The 21,236-nt window shown below is 42.5% G+C and overlaps 3 protein-coding genes and 1 long non-coding RNA gene across 5 annotated transcripts; 2 read left to right on the forward strand and 2 right to left on the reverse strand.

Annotated features, from left to right (window-relative positions):
- Positions 1-7,266: 7,266 nt before the first annotated feature.
- On the reverse strand, positions 7,267-14,164 carry LOC144088562 (arf-GAP with dual PH domain-containing protein 1-like). Its single transcript, XM_077619041.1, has 11 exons — positions 14,006-14,164; positions 13,377-13,507; positions 12,645-12,736; positions 11,648-11,730; positions 10,630-10,742; positions 9,770-9,916; positions 9,404-9,487; positions 9,252-9,314; positions 9,113-9,184; positions 8,232-8,460; positions 7,267-8,140 (listed from the first exon to the last, which is right to left on the reverse strand). Exons 1-11 carry the CDS (start codon positions 14,094-14,096, stop codon positions 8,112-8,114), a joined length of 1,134 nt encoding a protein of 377 aa, XP_077475167.1. The 5' UTR covers positions 14,097-14,164; the 3' UTR covers positions 7,267-8,111.
- LOC144088563 (uncharacterized) lies at positions 10,566-14,184 on the forward strand. The gene is made up of 3 exons (XR_013304900.1): positions 10,566-10,692; positions 11,939-12,116; positions 14,093-14,184. It is a non-coding gene; the product is annotated as an uncharacterized LOC144088563 (long non-coding RNA).
- Positions 14,185-14,600: 416 nt separating this feature from the next.
- rnps1 (RNA binding protein S1, serine-rich domain) lies at positions 14,601-17,470 on the reverse strand. 2 transcript variants are annotated; one of them, XM_077619675.1, is made up of 7 exons: positions 17,366-17,470; positions 16,425-16,571; positions 16,136-16,294; positions 15,881-15,998; positions 15,646-15,799; positions 15,344-15,485; positions 14,601-14,919 (listed from the first exon to the last, which is right to left on the reverse strand). In XM_077619675.1, coding segments are annotated over exons 1-7 (828 nt in total). In that variant the 5' UTR covers positions 17,368-17,470; the 3' UTR covers positions 14,601-14,813. The 2 variants fall into 2 exon arrangements, with proteins under 2 accessions (XP_077475801.1, XP_077475800.1); XM_077619674.1 differs by having other exon boundaries at positions 16,136-16,297.
- LOC144088935 (uncharacterized) lies at positions 17,393-20,974 on the forward strand. The gene is made up of 4 exons (XM_077619673.1): positions 17,393-17,596; positions 18,069-18,676; positions 19,131-19,259; positions 19,333-20,974. Exons 2-4 carry the CDS (start codon positions 18,083-18,085, stop codon positions 20,203-20,205), a joined length of 1,596 nt encoding a protein of 531 aa, XP_077475799.1. The 5' UTR covers positions 17,393-17,596; positions 18,069-18,082; the 3' UTR covers positions 20,206-20,974.
- The last annotated feature ends 262 nt before the right edge of the window (positions 20,975-21,236 follow it).

Consider the following 21,236-nt stretch of genomic DNA (forward strand, 5'->3'; position numbering starts at 1 on the left):
ATATATATATATATATATATATATATATATATATATATATATATATATATATATATATATATATATATATATATATATATATATATATATATATATATATATATATATATATATATATATATATATATATATATATATATATATATATATATATATATATATATATATATATATATATATATATATATATATATATATATATATATATATATATATATATATATATATATATATATATATATATATATATATATATATATATATATATATATATATATATATATATATATATATATATATATATATATATATATATATATATATATATATATATATATATATATATATATATATATATATATATATATATATATATATATATATATATATATATATATATATTTTTTTTTTTAATATATAGAGCCTAATCAAACAAAATGGACGTGAACATCAGTCGCCGTTTCTGGCACCAGAGAAGTTACAGTTTGCAGACACCGGAAAATGCGCAATTTTGGGATGAGCTCGGAGCGCCAGGCCTGCCAAGCGACCCCGAATAATTCCGATGACCGCCTGCCACATGGCATCTGTCTGCCTAATAATCCCAATTTGATCTCCATTTATCATCAAAGTATTGCATAATTGAGTGTTTGCGCGGTAAGACGATCCTCGTCTCCTCGTCCTTCTTCAGTCGGGAGGCGAGGAGTGAAAGGGCCCCCGTGAAAAAAAGGAAAAAAAGCCCGACGACAACTGCGGCTTCGCGCCGCGGTTCTGGCCGGGCTGGCGCTGGGACGCGGCCAATCGCCGGCTTTGTGAGAAGACCAGAGCGCGGAGCGAGGAGGAGCGACCCGGACGAGGGCGACCCGCTCGCTTCGGCGCCAGTTGTCGCCGCCTTAATCCTCCTGGCGCGATGACCTCATCGCAGCCGTCGGGCCTCCGTGGCTGGCGTGACCTCGCCTCGCTTGGGCCAATCAAAATGTTTTGGTTTCGCCAAAACTGCCAGTACGGATGCGTGTTAGGTTGACAGGAATTTGGAAATGACAACTGGTTAGCCATTAACAAAAGTGCAATGCAATTCAGTGCAATCGCAAAGAGCTGGGGCAGATTTTTTTTTTATATGTTGACCATAACATGACACAATTAGCCTTTCAAACGTAACACCAGACTTGGCTGAAATATATTCATTCATTTTCTGAAATGCTTATCCTCACAAGGGTCACAGGGGGCGCTGTAGCCTATCCCAGCTAACTACGGGCACCAACTTGAATCGATGACCAACCAATTATGAGGATTATTTTCCAAGTTACACTAGTTGTTGCTAGGCAGACTTCATCTGACTCAACTTGTTTCATGTGTCAAAACTTCTATTGCATATAAAATTATTCTCTTATTAGGATTATTTTCCAAGTTACACTAGTTGTTGCTAGGCAGACTTCATCTGACTCAACTTGTATCATGTGTCAAAACTTCTATTGAATATAAAATTATTCTCTTATTAGGATTATTTTCCAAGTTACACTTGTTGTTGCTAGGCAGACTTCATCTGACTCAACTTGTATCATGTGTCAAAACTTCTATTGAATGTAAAATTAATCTCGACATGAAACAAACATTTTTTTGGTGAGGAAATGATTTTTTTCAAGTGCAAATGAGGAAATTGTACACCGTCAAATGTCTGGCGTGGAAGTGGATGTTTTCGGTCGGCTGAGCGGGTCAGCGGAACCACACGTTTGGCCTCAGGAGAACCACAAGGCGGAACTTCATTTCAGGCCGCTGATCGTGATGGTTTTTGACGGACTCGCCACCGCACGTTTCGGTTTTAACGTGCTTAAAAAGTCGACCACTCGTTCCATCTTTTTTTAAGAATAACCACGAATGTTCCTTCGCCTTCTTCAAACCGATCAAGTGTCTAATTCCTTCTTTGGAGCCCGGAAACGACAACCCTGACATGATTTTCTAATCCTAATATAATAAGGCCCTATTGGATACGTTACATTTTCACTGTGAAAGTTGAAGAAAAACTATAAATTACACGAAAAATGGACATACAGTCCTACCTCTACTTACGAAATTAATTGGTTTTTTCGCAACTTGAAAATTTCGTAAGTAGAGGTGTACTTTATATGTAAATTCTCTCATTCGTTCCACGGTCCTCACACAACTACCAACTAAACCCTTTAAAATTGGTCAAAAATGATAGAAAATTATAAGGAAATGATAAGGAAAGCATATGAAAATGTGCCCGGCGCCACTGAAATATCTCCCTCCGCAGCCATTGCAGATGTAATACTTGTGTTTGTCCGCCAGATGGCGGGCAAGAGCCCGTTTTACCAGGGCCGAAAGCCGTCCACTTTGTAGTACATTTTCTACCTTTACATGTGCCCTGTGTGTGTGTGTGAGAGAAAATATGTGCTACGTTGCATTTGTATAGTTTTTATCCGCTTAATACGGGAAAATCAAAATAAAATAACGGATAAGGAAATGCATTTACAGTTTGGGGAATTTGCTAACTTGGATCTTTTTCGTATCTCGAGTCACTCATTTGCATGTAAAAAAAATGTTGTAACCTGAAAATTTCATACCTAGAGCCATTCGTAAATAGAAGTACGACTACGTGTTTATCATTTCAAGACGCATGAAAAAATCTCTTGCACCACCGACAAAAAGTCGGCCATTTTAGTTTAACTGGGACATTTTGTGCTGGTGAAGGGAATGCGTCATCAAAACAGCAGCCTGATTTGCATCCCGTCTCCTCCATATAGTACCAAAGACCATCCGACCCTAAACAAACTAGCCGCTAAACACAGATGTACACAATGTAAGGCAATGTACAGTAGGGCAACACACCCGCACACACACACACACACACACACCCGCATACACACACAAGACGCGTGTGGTGAAAATAAAGAGACACTTGCTCTTGTTGGCAGCTCCTCCCCTCACACACACCGCCTCCACTCCCTCATCCCAGCTGTCACAACTGCAACAACTCCACAAATACGCAACACACACATTCACAGTCGCTCACCCACACACACACACACACACACACACACACACTCGGACGTACGCGGGCACAGCACTTTTTCCCGCTCACACCTATTCCCGCTCGCCACGGCCGACTCCAGTTGGTGCCCACTCGCGACTGCCATTTGTGTGTTTTTGTCGAGATGTGTGTGTGAGTGTGTGTATTTGTCAAGTTGCCATCTGACACCCGGCGTCCAATCCGTCATTTTGCTGAATAGTGTATATCCGAAAATTTGGATGAGTGATTCAGTCAGTGGTGTAGGTCAATCTTTTTTTTTTTTAAACATGAGCCATAGAGGTCATAAATCCGATCGCCACGGCAACGTAATCTGACGCCATCGGGAAGCATCGCAGATTAGGCGGATTATTTCCGAGACGTGTTTGGAGGTTTTGGAAAATTTAGTTTTTCAGCAAAAAGGTGCACCATTCGTTAGACAGATGACAAATGTAGCAAAAATTGTATTTAAATATATATGTATGTCCTGGGATGTAAATATTTATTAGTGTGATGTTTTTTTTCCTAGGGGGCGGAGTCTTTGGAGGCCGTCTGGAAATCGGGAGAAATCAATCTGGATTGTGCTTGGAAATCGGGAGATTTACGACAAAATCGGTACATATGCGGGAATTGAACCAGGCATGTTAGCATCGACAGATCACGTAAATGCAGTCCCACTTCAGTCCAGTAGAGGGTGGTAACGGGACAGAAAGCAGAATTACTGTATGAAAAGAATTAATTAGCAGCTTTATCTTAATTAATCCATCTTCCTTTTGTCTTCCAATTTTTTGACGGCAGAAAATGCCAACTAATTCTTTCAATCTAAATGTAATTAAGTAAATAACCAGTGGCTGATATTGGAAGCTTGTTTTGGGAGACCAAATTTGGCGATTCTAGCTCCGCTTGCCTCATTTCTGCCGAACGTCTGGATCCTTTTAAGTCTCCGGGGACCGTCGGTAACGTAATATTATTTGCAAGACTTCGGAATAGTGCCGACGGACCCCATGCCGAGGAACGCCGACATTAAACGCGTTACGAGCGAGCCTCTTGGATGCTGCAATGACGTGTGTGGAAAGCGGCTGGTCGTAAAAAGTGTCACTTTTACGGCGGCCCGCTAAGAAAATTCAGTGCGCTGACAAATGTTGAGGTTTGGATTGGTCCCGAGCGGGTAAAAAAAGGCCTCGAACGGAGCACGCCGAAGCAATTTGACGGTAAATTGACGTTTGCGCTTTGCCCGAAACGTAACGTGGCGTACACTCCAAGTCGTAAATGGGAGCATACTGTGAGACCAATTAAATTGCTCATTTGGAACTCTCGTACCTCCAAAATAATCCGGACTCGGGGAAATTTTGGACCACTTGCTTGCTAGTAAATGTCCAAATCAATTAAGCGGGAAGGTTGGCGGCGAATAAACATTGCTTCATTCGCTCTCCATTTGCCGTCAATGGCAGTTTATTTACTTTTTGGGGTTATTTTTGAGAGCTCAAATGATGTTTAACCTATGAAATCTGAATTAGTTAGTTGATTGATTTTATAAGGGCAGCACATATTAATGAACATATTTATATTCATGTTAATGAACATATATATATATATGTGAATATGTAAGATTGTAGTCGCCGGCTAATTTCCATCTTTAGTCACGTGACTATGACCAGGCAATCCAGTTGAAGTGGGAGGGATGGCAGCAAATGAATATGATTTTTTAGTTGTATTTTTTTTTAAAGAAAAGAAAGACAAATCTTCATTTTTGGGTGTCCAAATGTTAAGTAAAATCAAAATATATGGCATGTAGTGATAATAGGCGATCCTACTTTGCGGTTTTTCAATTATCGCGGCCATGTTTGGTCTACATCACGTGTCAAAGTGGCGGCCCGGGGGCCAAATCTGGCCCGCCGCATCATTTTGTGTGGCCCGGGAGAGTAAATCATGAGTGTTGACTTTCTGTTTTAGGATGAAATTAAAATGAAGAGTATAGATGTATATCACATTTCCTGATATTCCCCCTTTTAAATCAATAATTGTCATTTTTTAATCATTTTTGTCTGTTTTTAGTTCAAAAATCGTTTTGTAAAATCTAAAAATATATTTAAAAAAAGCTAAAATAAACATTGTTTTAGATCTATAAAAAAATGAATATTCAGCGCTTTTAATCCAGTTCTTTTAATCCATTTATTTAAAAAAAAATCAAAATATTATATCTAAAATGGTCCGGCCGACATGACATCAAGTTGACGTTAAAGCGGCCCGCGAACCAACCCGAGTCTGACACCCTTGGTCTACAATCCGTGAAAAATGAGGGATTACTGTACATGAAAACAAAATGCTCTGAAATATGGAATTCCAAAATATACAGTACACAACTAGTGTATTTAAGAAATAGAAAGCACCCATATGGAAAATCCCCGTCCCGAATGTGAATGTGGAGTCCTTCCAGCATGCAGTTTTTCTCGCACATTTTCTGATGCCTCGGGGAGCAAAGCAGCGCCAGGCAGTACCAGTCCGGAAAAGGCGGTCCTTGCCAAGGGGGTAGCGGCTGGGCGGCGGGACGGCGGGACGGCGGGGTTCCCCACGACCCCCCTTCTGAAAGAGCGGCTCGCTCCCCAGAGATCAACAGTTGCAGACGGCTGCACGGCGCTCAGACCAACATTTAGGGACACCTGACCCCGCCCACGCAAACCAACGAATGGCCTGCACGCATACGGCTTAGCAAAAGCTGGTCAAAAAAAACATTTGTACATTGTACATTTGAAAGCGAGGGAAATATGATACAGTATTTCAATAAAGTTGCGAGAGTGTGGCTCTTTGTCTCCCTCTAGTGGTAGGCAATCGAATCACTGCCCGACAATTCGGTTGTATTTAACTTTGACATTCTTCGTGACGGAAGTTTGTTTTCTTAAACATTTTATTTATTGGGGAATCATTAACTATATTTCATTTTTTTGTATATTTGTAACTTTTGATGTTTTCAGTACTTTAATACTTTACTTTACCATTTGAACTTCTTTCTTTCTGGTCTGTTCCGTTTAAAAAAAAATCTCCAATGTTAAGCATGTTATCTATCTTAAATGAGTTGTAACTATGCGCCTCCCGTTTCGTAATGACAAGACGGCGACGTGTTCCCTCCTAAACGTCCAGTTGTTGCCACGGTGACAGCTGCCCAGGCCGGCAGAATAAATCTCAGCTGTCAGTCGCAATATGCCGCGGAAGGTTGGCGGATGATTTGGTGCGAGATTAGGCAAGCAAACTTCAACTTTTGGGGCTCGGACGGCTAAAAAAGAGAGCAGAACTGCCATGTTTCCATCATGGATGAAGTCAAACCAAAATGGCCGAAACCTTGCCCGTGTAGCAAACTCCTCCTAATATTATTTTAAAGCCATAAAAGTAATATCTGTCTCATTTAATGAGCATATCAGGCTTTGTATATGCGGAGCCGACATCTTCGCCTAACATAAACGAGCTGTGGCAACTGCTCCATAAGTGGTACGTTGATCTTGGACTCTTCAAACGTGTGCCGCAATTATAAGATTGCATCCGGCGCCCTTTGGTGCTGATGAGACAGGGTTAGGTCTGCGAGGGTGTTAAGCTGTAAACCAAATCATCATGATAAAATTGCAAAAAGCTAAAAAAAAATAAAAAAAAATTGAATTGTTGCAACCTTGTGATTGGCTGGCCATCAATTCAGGGTGTGTGCCCCACCTGCAGCCTATAGTTGGCGACTCATGTGAGGATCATCGGTCCGACAAATGAATGAACTTGCAAATCACAAGGAAAATAAGTTCATGTATTTGAAAAGTCAAGTGTGTCAAGGTGTTCGTGTGTTACCCTCTGGTGGCGCTTTGGTGTAATTACACTGACTTCCACAGGCCAAATGTATCTACACGAAAAATAACAATAATAATAATAATAATCCAATCTGACAAAGAGCTGTCTTGGTGGACATTTTCTCCCGGCTCGGCATGGAACGTGTATGAATGATATAAATGTTCTATTAAAGGTTTTTGCGTTGCAGGAGTTTGGGGTTCCCTTCACGGAGACCAGCCCCAGGTCAGGTCTCAACGTAGACTTGGTCTTCACCGCCGTGGCCAAGTAAGGAACACCTTTCTCTGTTATAAATTCCCCCCAAATTGTGCTTTATACGTATATTTTGCACAGTGTAAATTAAGTATAGCATGGAAGAAATTAGGAGGATTAAAAATAGACACATTTGTGTTCAAGTTCGTGTTCATTGTTGACTTTAATATTTAAGCGTTGACAATTTCGGAGCATATTTAAGATGTGCAAGAAAAACACAAAACAGTATTCTAATGTGTATACTTGTTCATAAAAAAATACAAAGTACTTGGCAAAAATAAGTTTTCAAGCATTTGGTGAAGTCGTTTTGTTGAAATTGACAGTTCCTCAAATAATACTTGAATAAATAAACATAATAGAGATGAATACTCCAAGTAAGTGTAGTTACAAATGGTGCTTGTTGACAAATTGCATTTTGCTAACCAAAATAGCAGCATTAGCAAGGTGCGTGTTGTAAACAAGTTTTCTGCACATTACAGTAATCCCTCGAATATCGCGGTTAATGTAGACCAGACCAACGTGGATTTTCACATTTTTTTGAACTAAAAATAAATTATTTTTCCCCCAGAAAAAAAATCAGCGGTGCAGTGAAGCCGCGATATTCGAGGGATTACTGTACACTCTTTAAAACAATGAGGCGCGAATTAGCATTTGTAGCTTAGCACAATGTCGGTCAAACTATTGAACAATTAAAACAATGTCTTCCTACTGTAAAATAAAAAAACTGGCAGTTTTTAGGAATTTTCAGTCATCTGGACTTTAAACCATGTAAGTCTATAAAAATGTTGCATAGCATTGAAGTTGCAGGAACAAAACAAAATGTCTCCCCGTACTGTTAAAAAAATACCTAAGCAGCAAAACTGGCACTTTTTAAGACTTTTGGAGTGCAAGAAAAATAAATAATGTAGGTTTTAAGCCATATATAAGTAAGTCTGTTTGTTCTTACTTGCGCGTTCGACAGGGAACATTTAGAAGAATCCTTGTTAGTCGACTCCTTCTTCTAAAAGCCAAACAGTCACGGTTTGTGTTTAAAATGGGCCTCCACTGCGGAAAGAACAAACACGCGTCATTCAGTATAGCACACCCCACCGGCTGCCAAAGACGGTGACGGCCGTCCTATCTTTCGGTAAAATACCAGCGTAGTCTTGAGGAAGCATGGGTCGCTCCACCACGGTCTGAAAGGTCGCTATCCATTCGCTCCGATCCCGCTCGCTCTCGCACGCCAAAAGGAACTTCCTGTCCGGCGTGGCTAGGGTGATCCCGAACTGCCAATGGGAGCCCTGAACGCCCGGCGGGAGGCCCGGCAGGACGCCGTAGCCGCTGTCCTCGCTGCCGATGAACACTTCGCCTCGGGCGTAGGCGTCCTTGCGAGGCGGTTTGTTACGTTAGAGACGCAAATACAGAAATGCCTCGAGATACGAGCTCAATGCGTTCGTGTGTCAAAATCACTCGTATCTCAAATCAATTTTTCTCATATAAAATAACTACTGTATTTTCTGGACTATAAGTCGCACCAGCCAACAAATGCATAATTAAAGTAGGAAAAAACATATATAAGTCGCACTGGAGTATAAGTCGCATTTTTGGGGGAAATTTATTTGATAAAATCCAACACCAAAAACATGTCATCTTGAAAGGCAATTTCAAATAAAAATAATAAGTGTTAATAATTTCACACAAATTGATCCCCCGGCCAAACGATGAAAAAAAAAAACTGCGACTTATAATCCGAAAAATACGGTAAACACAAATGAATCTGTTCCCAACCTCTGGAAAAAACCCACCAAAAACAGGATATTACAATGAAAAAATATTTTTTTTAATTGTTCAAATTCACTACGTACTCACAAAATAACAAATGTCTATCTAGTAGTGGTTATGATCTTCAATACTAAAATGTGACGTTATTCTGTACAGACAGGAAACAAATGCTCTGAATTTTCCTCGTATGTTGGGACACTCATATGTCAAAGTATTACTGTCTGGGAAGGAAGGAAGTAATTGTGAGGTACTCACCAGCGGATCTCTGAAGTACATGAGCCTCCTATCGTCCAGAGCGAACCATCTCTTCCTAAAACACTCAGTTTGCTGTCAAAAAGATAAGCGCCGTGACCATTTTGCACCCCACAACAACAGGCAAAACGGCGTCTGTCACCTTAGGACCGGTCTTTTCCATCAAGCCCTGCTTGACGTAGTTCCTGGTTAACTTGGGCGACAACTGGAAAACAGAAAGAAGCAAAAGTAGAGGAGTTTTTGACCCGATGCGATTGCAACACAACAAATTATTGGGGTGTGAAATGGACTTACAACATCTGCGGGTGCTCCCGGGAAAGCCACTTGGAGGTAGTGTAACCGGGCTGCTCGAATGGCGTTGAACCAGTCCACCATTTCCTTCACGAGAGGACACCAAAATTACTAAGTGACATTGAACGTTGCACGCCAACTAGGAGAAAATTGCAAAGTGAACGTTGCTAGGATTTCTTTTTGAAAAACCTAACCTGCAGATATTGATATTTTTATTCAATAAACAACAGCCCACGGCTTTAAAATGTAATACTATATTGATATCCTTTTTTTATGTGATAAGGGTCCAACAATGAGCCAAATGTGAGCACTGCCTAAACAATGGTACTATATGAGCGAATATACTCATTGCGTGCTGTTGAACGCCACCTTGCCGTCCTCGTGATAAACAAAGATATTGCGAGTGCTGTTGTCCTTCAAATAGGTTATTTGAAGCCCGTGGGCGGTGCCAATTTTGGTTGGCTGGAAGCTGGCGTTCACCGAACTCAAGTCCATGATGGCTTTGGGCTCTCGAGCCTGGAAAGAAAACCAAAATCCTGACTTTGTTATCGGCTCGTTGTCGTTTCCGAGCAATGTCTTGCAAAAATAATCCAGAGTGGTGGTGTCAAATGTGCGGCTGGCGGGCCGCTAGTGGCCCGCTGGGGGGGTTTGATCCGGCTCGTGGGGGGTTTCTGTCTAACGGGTACTTTTGTAGCTCAATCATACTGTGTGTGTATTCATCTCATCTAATTTTCTGAACCGCTTTATCCTCATTAGGGTTGCAGGGGGTGCTGGAGCCTATCCCAGATGACTCTGGCCCCGAAGCGGGGGACACCCAGATGTTTTTGGAATGTGAGAGGAAACCAGACTACCCGGAGGAAACCAACGCAGAACATGCAAACTCCACATAGGTGGACCGGCCTGGATTCGAACCCAGGACCCCAGAGCTGCGAGGCCGACGCGCTAACCACTCACCCACCTGGCCACCTTCTACTGGAAAGTCCCCCAAAATCAAAAGGAAACGATCTAAAATTTACCGTAAGTACCCTAAAATGGAAGCTATTGATTATGACAGATGTCCAATTCACTCAAACTGCTTGCGGATGTTCATCTTTCAGGGCCAATGACGTCAACAGCGACCAGGAAGTGGCCCAAAATAAACCGGTCCGGTCCAGTTGGCATGAATGCGGCCCCCCAAACAAGAGTGTGACACCCCAATGACAGAAGAAAGACAGAAAGTGACTACTAACGTCCTGCTTGTTGAAGTACTTGAGCACCCCCTCCTTTTCGGACAGGACGAACTTTCGCCTGAGGTACTGCCCGTTGTCCCGTCCTCGTTTCCATAGAAACCCCTCGCGGTAGCCTGACGCACCATGAAACAAAAGTGGCAGGGATTAAGCATCATAAACATTAGCTAATGCACAGGTATTTTTGGTAATATAGCTGAGGATTAGTTACTTATTTGTATTTATAAACATCAAATCTATTAGGAGTGGCATTGAGTGATCATGTTTTACTGCCATTGACAGCAATTTACGTTCAACACAGTGGCAGTTAATGGGTTAACATTCTAAAATAAAGAAAAATATATACATATTTTTTTAATCATTTTTAGCCCCGAAAATGACGCGATCGGAGCCGATTTCCGATCACGTCAAATCGGATCCGGGACATCTCAAATCTTGATAAATCGAAAATATTTTAGCGACTGTCATCCGTTTGTCCTTCCTATCAACAATTGGGCTTCATCTCATTTCCTCAATGAAACCAAAAATACTTTTTTTCTCATCTCTCGTCTCTTTCCGCCCATGAGCAGAAATTGCGCTGCAGGAAGACGCGTTATCGTTGCCCAACACGCACCCGAGGCTCAACCACAAAAGGCAACGGAACAAAAAGAAGAAAAAAACAACAACAACACTGTCATGTTCTTTTTTTGGGGGCTTGCTGCTAACGACAGTCATAAAATAGGCAGAAAATAAGCCATAATGTGATTTCTCCCAAAGAAAGGAAGCCTTTTCATTGAAAATAGCAGCAAAAAGAGGAAGATATAACATCTGAAATACATTTCCCGGCAAAGGAAATGATGCTAGCGGCTAATAATTCAATAACGGCGACACAAAAGAGGTGCTTTCTTCTTCGCTGATGCATTTCACAACACAACACAAAGCTCTATTGACAGAAGGCAGTGCAAGTCACGGAATTGGCAAAATACTGTGTTTTCCAGACTAAATGTCACCCTTTTTTGTATCCGGAGTGAGTTTTTGTTACCTGCCGAGTACGGCTCCTGCACCCCCGCAGGCGTGAACTCCTTCCTTTCGTACTTGGCGCGAATCCACTGCTCCCTCAAAAGTCTGCATGCGGGACATTGAATTAAATTGAATGCTTTTTTGTGTATTTTTGACCAATATTTTTCAAAGAAAAAATAAGAGAATATTTACAATTATTGTAAGTTTTCTGTTTTATTTCAAAGAAATGGGGATGTAAATTTGACAATTATTAGAAGTATTAAAAAAGATCAAAATAGTTGTATTTTAAGAGTTTTACCTTCTTGAATTACAGAGAGAGACTAACATCAATCAAATGAAAGAATTTTTGATTCTACAAAAGTCGACTCATCTAAAAAAAATTGCATTGTCACCATCTGATGGCGATGACGCAGCGTTAAAATTGTTTCCGGATGAGACAAGAAATACCACTTGCAGTTTGACTCCGCCCCATTGGAAAAGTTGATTGACAGGTATGTACAATGTATAAATCATTTTTTTTACATTTAAAATTAAATTTTAATTTCAATTAAATTTAAATGTAATTCAATTTAATTGTAATTCAATTTAATTCCATTGAATTCCATTGAATTGAATTAAATTGAATTAATTTGGAAAAGTTGATTGACAGGTATGTACAATGTATAAATCATTGTTTTACATTTAAAATTAAATTTTAATTTCAATTAAATTTAAATGTAATTTAATTGTAATTCAATTTAATTCCATTGAATTCCATTGAATTCCATTGAATTGAATTAAATTGAATTAAATTGAATTGAATTGAATTAAATTGAATTAAATTGAATTAAATTTAAATGTAATTTAAAAAAGACTTCCTGTGTGTGGCTCCAGTTTCTTACCTAGGTCTACAATGTCTTGTGTGTCTTATGTCTGTCTTGCTACTGCAACCAAGAAATTTCCCGAATACGGGATGAAATATTGTTCTAATATAATCTAATCTAAAATAGAAGACATGGTTATTTTTGGGGGTCACTTACGCACAGTCTTTGTGGGAGGGCCGGTAGTAGAAAATGGGGACCTTCTGCTCAAATTTGGCTTTGGCGCCGTGGTTTCCCACAGAGTCCATAAACTGCATGAGAGAAGGAAGTGAAATAAGATGTTTAGCAGCGATACGCTATCTCCATGCACGCGAGCCGCCGCTCTGGTGCTTTTTTTAAATTGTTGCTTTTTAACCCTCCAACCCACTGGTCAGGATTCATAAATTGTAATATTCCGGGAGAAAAATCGTAATATTACCTGATTAAAATGGAACTACTATGAGATTAAAATTGAGAGGACAGGACGAACATTACGTCGGCCTCACAGTGGGGGACCTGGGTTCGAATCCAGGTCGGTCCACCTGTGTGAAGTTTGCATGTTCTCCCCGGGCCTGCGTGGGTTTTCTCCGGGTACTCCAGTTTCCTCCCACATTCCAAAGACATCCATGTTAGGCTGATTTGCCCCTAGCTATGAGTGATTGGTTGTTTGTCTCATTGTGCCCTGCGATTGGCTGGCCACCCATTGGGTCGATGTAAACATTTTTGGAAGATTTTGGAATTGTTTTTGGGGTTCATATGATTCCTGTTGATAAAACTTTGATGATAACGACTTTATAATGCTAATATAGGTGATATCGTTTTAAATGAGAAGATTTGGTGGTGTGCCTTGAGATTTTTTTAATGCAAAAAGTGGACCGCAGCTCAAAAGGTTTGGGGAAAAACTGTTCCAACCTCCAACTGGTCCGTGGTCCAAGGGTCCAACAGAAGAGATTTGACTTTGCTGATCTGAGCGATGTTTCTGTGAAGGCCCGAGCAGCTGTGACATACAAAAACACCCAGAGTATACGACGCCCATTCTGGATCTGTGGCGACAAGAAATTGACTTCTATTTTATTTTTATTTTTTTTCTTCAAATGTCAGCAAAAATGGGCCAAAGTGACCCCAAAACTGGCTGTCTGCACAATGATTGGCTCCTTTTTGAGACTTATTTGCTCATCTTGAAATGTAGACGAGGTCACGGGTGATCACTTACTTACGGGTTTGAATAAAACAATGAAAGCGTGCGAACTTGCCAAAAGTTAGATTTGTAATTAACTGAGATTTGGAAGCAAGCTAGTGAAAAATAGCAAAAAGCATCCTCTGGCTTTTTAGACATGATTTTTTATTTTTAGATGATTAAGAAACACAATTCAGAAAAATAAGAATTCTCTCTTTTTTTTAGGTCCCGTGTGTGCGTTTCTAAGCAACAGGTTGCTAACAAAATTGTAGTTGCAGTACAGGAATTAAATAAGTTGGTGATGATATATTCGCATTTGATTGAGGGAAAAGAACTAGTGTGCCGTAGCATCAATTGAGTGTACCTGTCGTTCCGCAGTCGGCGCACTTTCGATTTCCGGGTTTGTCCAAAAGTTCCATCATTCTCCTCCTGCCATTTTCTCTCTCAAAAGACATCTTCTCGCCTGCTAAGACGTGCCAAAGTCCTGCACGACAAGAAGACGTCGCCGGACTCGGCGCATGGGAAGACGGAAGGAAGGACGAGGTACATTTAACTCGCAACGAGACACACACTATGGCAATATTGTATAGTTAATTTTCGTAGTGGGCAGAGACCTCTAGCGCCAGTAGCGTGTATTACATCCGCACGGACTCTTTTGTACGGAACGCCGTGGTATGTTGGAAATTTAAAAAAAAATCACCTGCATGACTAAAATAAAGAACAATTAAGCCAAATATGATAGTAAATGAGTATGGTTTACAATTTAAGGGTTTTGGATGTTCAGAAACATGTTAAAATGTGCTATACTTATACGTTGGTTCTATTGAGTGTATCCTAAATATTGCATGACCTTGGTGTAGTATATCTTAAGGACACTTTTCCTCAATGCTTTGATTTTTGCAGTCAATGACCTATAAATAATATCATATTTGACAAAAAATCATACAGAAAGAAAGTGCTGATGTTGAACAAGTTTTATTTTTCCAACCACCTAAAAGTCGATACATTGACTCAAAAGGACCAATGCAGTAAAAATGACAAGAAACTCACAATGACATTTGAAAAAAAAATGGGAAAAATTTCCACAACAGCAAGACGTTAACTTTTTGAATTGTTTTCTATTTGTTATAGGAAAATGAAATTTGTAATGGTGCTGGAAACAGCCGAGTGGTTTATCTGGACGAGTTGGAGCTGGAGCGGGAACGGTGACGTCTGCGGCCGGTGGATCTCGAACGGGAACGGCGGCGGACGGGGGAACGTCTCCTCGGTGAGCGGGACCTGGAGGTACATTCGAGGGGAACAAAAAAATGAATAAAATCATCTGAATGTAAGATTTAATGTATATATTTAAAAACTACTTTAGAGTGATTGCTCCGATTTCCAAATATGACCTGAAAAATGCCCCAAAATAAAGTAGAAAGTGAGCCAATAACAACAAGAGAAAGGCCTCAAAATAATCTGCAAGTGACACAGAAATGCTCCAAAAGTAACAGGATTTGACCCGGTATCAATGACTTGAAAAGGCCACAAAAATCAACCAAAAGGGAACTGAAAATGCCATAAAACCAACAGAAGTTAACAGAGCGGCATCATAGAAAATTCCCCTAAAATTGCATTGATTCACATGAAATATTTTCATTTTTAACCCTCCCAAAATAGCTGATTGTCCGATTCCAGTGAATAGATCACGATCAAAACCCACCTTCTCCTCATGCGCGGTGGGCTGCGTCGCCACATGGGCGGCGGAGGGGGCATCCGGCGAGGGGGAGACAGCCGGCGGGGGGGAGGACGCACCCTCTGGGGCAGCACGGCGGCCGCCGTGATCTCCTGCCCGTCGATCTGACCTGCGAGCAAAAGGCGTTGGACGGTGCAATCAGATGCTTCTTGTTACAGCCCAACCCCCGTTGGTTCAACTCTATGTCGCTTGGAACAAAAAGCTACACCAGCAGCGGCCCTTGAGAACCAGTTTGCCCGCCCTCGACCCTAAACCCGAGCGCCACCCACCTCCATCCATGTACTTGAGGGCCTTCTGGGCCTCCTCGGGACTCTCGTACTCCACGTAAGCGAAGCACTTGGACATGTGGGGCACCTGTCGCTCCATGGGCATCTCCACCGACTTGATTTTGCCGTACGTGGCGAAGATCTCCTGGATGTGATCCTGCGGGTGGGGAGAAACGTGTCATTTTGATTCCCAAATACCGGAAGGTCTACGGCCGTCGACGGCGAAGGGGGGGGCGACCTTGGTGACGTTCCTGGTCAGTCTCCCCAGGTGAACTTTGGTGGGTTTTGGGCTGGGGGTTCTCTTCCTCCTCTCCTTGTCCTTATCCTTGTCGTCTCCCCTCTTCTGTGTTTTGGACCTGAAGGACAAGTGTTGATGGTCGTGAGAAAGCAAGCCGATGGAGGCCCGATTGTCAAGTAGGGTTGTCCCCGATCAGAAGCAAACACACACACACACACACACCAACGCACGTCCATAAGATCAAGCTGTACTTACGTCGAGCGCGAGCGGCGGCGGTTGTCGTGGCGCCGGCGGCTGGGACTGGGCGAGCCCGAGGAGCTGGAGGACGACGACGATCTGGAGCTGGACGAGCCCGTGTGGCTGCTTCCGGAAGAACTGGAGCCGCTGGACGAGCCCGAGCTGGAACCGGAGCTGCTGCTGGAAAATGTGGGCAAAACACACCAGAAGCAATTGTTTGAATAAGGCCAATCCGGATGTTTTTTTCTTTCCGTTTCTTTGTCCGTTCTACCCTTCTACGGACGACTTGCGATTGTGGACTTCAAACCTGCTGCTGCTGCTTCCAGTGGACGCGCTGCGGCGTTTCCTGGCTTTATCCCGACCTCTGTCTTTTTCGCCATCCTTGGCCGCAGACTTTTCCTTGCCCCGCTCTTTAGTTTTCTCCTCTTCCTTTCGCTTGGTGGGCGATGGAGCCCTACAAGAAAAAATACCGTCATAAAATTGGCCTAAAAATCAGTTTTTCCGTAGTTTTATGTCGCGATTGAACAAGCTCCAAATCTAACCCGCAAACATTAAACGGCAACAAGTTCCCCAGAAAATAATATTTTTTTTGTTATGCTTATTTATTTATTATTACTATGTGTTATTAATAGTAGTATTTCGCCCTCCATGTTTTATCTTGCACCATCGTCAAATACAAAGCCACCCTGGAGAGTCAATACGCAAATGCAATAGCCAATTTAATAGGAAACCCTCCGTATGATGCATATTGCTGTCCATATGAAAATCCGGTTGCATTATGATCTTGGGGGTGTCCATCGAAATCGATTGTTATTGAGTTTAGGCAGTAGTTGATTTAAATTCATTTAAAATGTTTCAACAATTAATAAATGGCAGTCGCTCATATGCTAGCTTGCTAGCTTCACGACGGCGCATTGTTCCAGAATTCGGTTTTGCTGGAACTTAGTTCTCAACACTAATCGGATTTAAACAGTGATCACACGGAGTGGAGAAATTCCCGAAACAAAAAGAAGAGGGGGATTCAAAAAATAATATGGAAGGGAAAAAAACGCCGCCATCCATTGATTTCATTGAGGCCGATTCGACTCAGGCAAGCGGACACCACGGGGCTGCCGTAAAATCGCAAAAATTCTCGACATATTAAGTATTTATAACACCCTGCTCCACGGTACATCGTTGGAAGCCCTAAACATTAGCAAATAATGTTATTGTATCACATGCAACTATTTAAAATAATTGTAAACTTACATCTTGTTAAATTCAGGTGAAAAAAAAACCCGGGCGACTGCAGGGCCTTGAGAGTCGCTCTCTGATGACGACTGAAGCCGGAAGTGACGACCCTAACTGAGCGCCACTTACAACTCATTTGTTTATTTATGCGCTCCTGGATAAAACTAAAACGGTAGCTTTGTCGGCGGAGCATATTTTCCACCAAAACCCCTCTCCAAACTCATTAATAGTCTTTCTTTCCTCCACAAGGTGAGCTTTGGTTTATTGTAGTGTTGAGTGACGCAAAATTATGTTTTTTTCGGATGTTTGTACAAGAAAGGAAGGTTTGATGTTAATACTAGTACATATTTCCGTATTTATATTGCACGTTTGTTCCCCTAATTCATATATGTTCATTTTTATTTTGTTTTTCATATGCAATGCGTTTGGAAATATGGTCGTTTTAGCTGTCAATTCAATAATCTAACAATAATGTATTGTTTTAAATAAATGAATTAAATTTCTTTACACTTTTTAGGCATGTTTTAATAATGATATAGTCTCCATTTCTACTCTATTTTAATAACTCAGTCATAATGGTGATTGATGAATGACTGATTTATGACATGACATATTTCCCAAAAATGAGCTGTTCCATGTAATAGATAGCGATAGAGTGGTATAAATAAACTTTTCCTATCTCATATATCATATTGCCTATATTATGTTATGTTTTCCACAGATACGATCGACGCCATGGGTCGCCTGGATGACGCCGCCAAGCGCAAAGTGGTGGAGCTGAGGAAAGCCGGCCTGAGCTTCCGCAAGATCAAAGCCGTGTTGGAGCTGGAGAACATCAAGGTGTCGGCGCAGGCTATCTACCTGTTCCTCAGGGAGTTCCAAGGCAGGCGGCCGGGCAGGGTCCGGCCCCTGGAGGTCGGCCGCACCGTGCCACCGGCTCCCGTGCAAAATGTAGTCGGGGGTCTACAGGAAAGCTGGAGCAGCATACGACTGCAACACCTGCTGCGGGACGCGTCGCACCGCGCCGGCTTTACCAAGTTCGCCAAACAGGCGTCCACGGAAGCGGACGGTAACGGCAAAGCATCCGGGGGCGGGCAAAACAGCGCCGACGACCGGCGGCAGCAGAGCGCGGACGATAACGACGTCCAGATTGTGAGCGTCACCTCTCTGGCGCCAAATCAGCAAAGAGCAGAAACCAGCGCCACTTCTTCTCCTGGAACAGCGTCCGTGGCCTTCAGCAGGAGGAGAGCGACCCCTTCCCCCGCCACCAGTTCCATGCTTGCCGCCCGTAAACGCATTTTGGATAAAGCGCTGACGCACAGAATGAAGGTGGGAATCTGTCTTTTCTTGTCACCGTTGTAAAAAAAAAAAAGATAAACAAAAAAGTAATCTGTGCCGCCACAAAAACAGGGAATTTAATATTTTTAATTTACTAGCATAGCTATGGATTGTTTGAACAAAGCTTCGTGTCACCGACCCAAATTGCGCTTGTTGTTGTTAGAAGGGTTCGGGAATGTGACATTCATATCACTGGGTCAGCGCCTTTGTGACATCATTTTAGGTCATTTGACAAAATGGCGGCCCTCGTGAAATAGTAAAAAAGAATCATGACAGGTAGGTTTGTCTCATTGTGCCCTGTGATTGGCTGGCAATCAATCCAGGGTATCCCCCGCCTACTGCCCAAACTTGCCTGGGATAGGCTGAAACACTAATGCGACCCTTGTGAGGATAAGCACTAGGCAAAATGAGTGAATATTAAATTCCTGTGTTTTTGTTCCACCAGGTAACATCATTATTGAGGCGGGATATCCAAAGATCTGATTTAGCTGGAATGTCACCACAACAACAACAACAACAACAACAACAACCATCAGCTGGAGCATCAACACATTATGATCTGACCACAGAGAAGGCGAGAAATGAGATGGTTTGGATTGGACGTCAATATCGGTTAATAAGCTGGGTATGTTTTTCTCGTTTTGCAGAGCGGGCTGCCAGACGGAGACTCGAGCGCGGCGAGGCGCCTCGTCCCGCAGCGAACGGGTCTTTCCACGCGTTCCCTCCACGCGCTGCCTCGAGTCGGTACGCGGCTTCCCGCCCGCGCGCCGCCGCCGCCTCTCGCGTCCTCGTCTCCCGTCGGCGTTCGCGTGCCATCCTCGGGCGGCGAGGCCACTCAGGAGGCGAGGGGCGGACTTCAGGAGCAGATCCGGACGCTGGGCTCGGAGATGCGCGTGCTGGGCTTGGCGGTGAAGATGATAGTGGACCAGCAGAGCCGCATGGAGAGGGAGCAGGCGCAGCAGACGCACATTCAAAAGCAGATCCTCAGCACCCTACAGAGCCTGGCGGCCAAAGCGGGATCCTGCGCCGGCGCACGGCAAGCGCAGGACAAAACTCCGTCCCCTTCCTGTCTGCCCAGCACGTCTTCCGCGTACGGCCAAGACGCGTTCAACTACGGCCAAGTCACCTTCGGCCAGTGCAACCAAATGCAGCCGACCTACGACTCGCTGGAGAGTCTGGAACCCGTGGAGGCCTTCAAACTGCCCGACCTGAACGCCGAGGGTGCCAACGGCTACCCGCCGTGCGCCGGCGGCGCCGCCGTTGACGACCTGCCGCTCGCGCTCACCCCGCCGCAGACTCAACAGGCGTACGCGGACGCGTACCCTCGGCAAAACTGCCTGATCGCGCCCTACGCCCAGTCCTACGCGCCCGCTTACGAGCGCTCGCACGCGCCGGCGTTCCGAGAGGCCGGAAGTAAAACGGCGGATTTCCAAAGCGGCTGTTCGGGAAGGGATCTTCAGGATTGCAGCGTGTCCACGCAGGATCAACACCTCAATATTATCAAGGTGGAAGGACCCTAGACCCATCGTAGCAATTTGTATCCTTTATTTTATTTTTAAAATAACGTATTTATTTCCAACATGACATTAGAATGAATTATTGAAAGTGAATTTGTTTAGGAAAAAAATTGAATCAATCCATTCTAACGTCTGGAACAGTCATCAGGTGGGAAACATTTGAACAAGGAATCAATCAATCAAAAGCCTTTATTGTCATTATACACAGCTGTGATATGATTGGAAATCCAACCCAATCATTTGTTTTTAAAAGATTGGAATACTGTGATAAAAGGTGATGTTATTTCCGTCCCTGCCGTCCAAAAAGGCGCCTCAAATGGCAACCAAGGAGTTAAAAGGAGGCTCAAAATACCCCAAAATGTGCCGGAACCGACAAACGAAGCAGAAGCATCCCGAAAAGTCCCTTAAAATCAATAGGAAATGATCCGAAATGACCTGTAAGTACCCTAAAATGACAAGGAAGTGATTTAAGATGGACTCATTGCCTGCTGTTGACAATAATAAATGTCCAATTCACTTCAACTGTGGATGAGTCAGTGCCAAGGCTTTTAGTGTCCTTATCGTGGACAGCAGGCACATGCAGAGTTGTAAATTAACAGAGAATTTGCACCCCCATCCTCTTGGCTGTTTTGGTGCCTTTTGTACTGATGGGAAAGGAAAAGGCTAAAATCTTACAAGGTTCTACTGTACTATGTACTGTACTCATGGTTGAATGAAAAGTCATATGTAGCATAGCTAATGTTTTTAATCTTTTATTAAAACAAAGAGGTGAGTGAAGTCTTTTTTTAGCTCTTCCAGTGTATACATGGATATTGGCAGTAAATGCCTTCCTTGTTAGTCCAAAAATAATAGTCATAAATGGATTCAATATTTATTTATCATTGAAACGTCGAAGCTAGATGGGAGATATTGACAATGAAATGGTATCATCTATCCAAATCAAAAAGTTCCATTTCATGCTAACATGTAACATATATTCCGCAGCTATTGATTATGATAATATCTTTTATATTGCAGAAATACAATATTACTAA

This window comes from Stigmatopora argus, chromosome 14 (assembly GCF_051989625.1).
Source record: "Stigmatopora argus isolate UIUO_Sarg chromosome 14, RoL_Sarg_1.0, whole genome shotgun sequence".
In the NCBI taxonomy this organism is placed as follows: domain Eukaryota; kingdom Metazoa; phylum Chordata; class Actinopteri; order Syngnathiformes; family Syngnathidae; genus Stigmatopora; species Stigmatopora argus.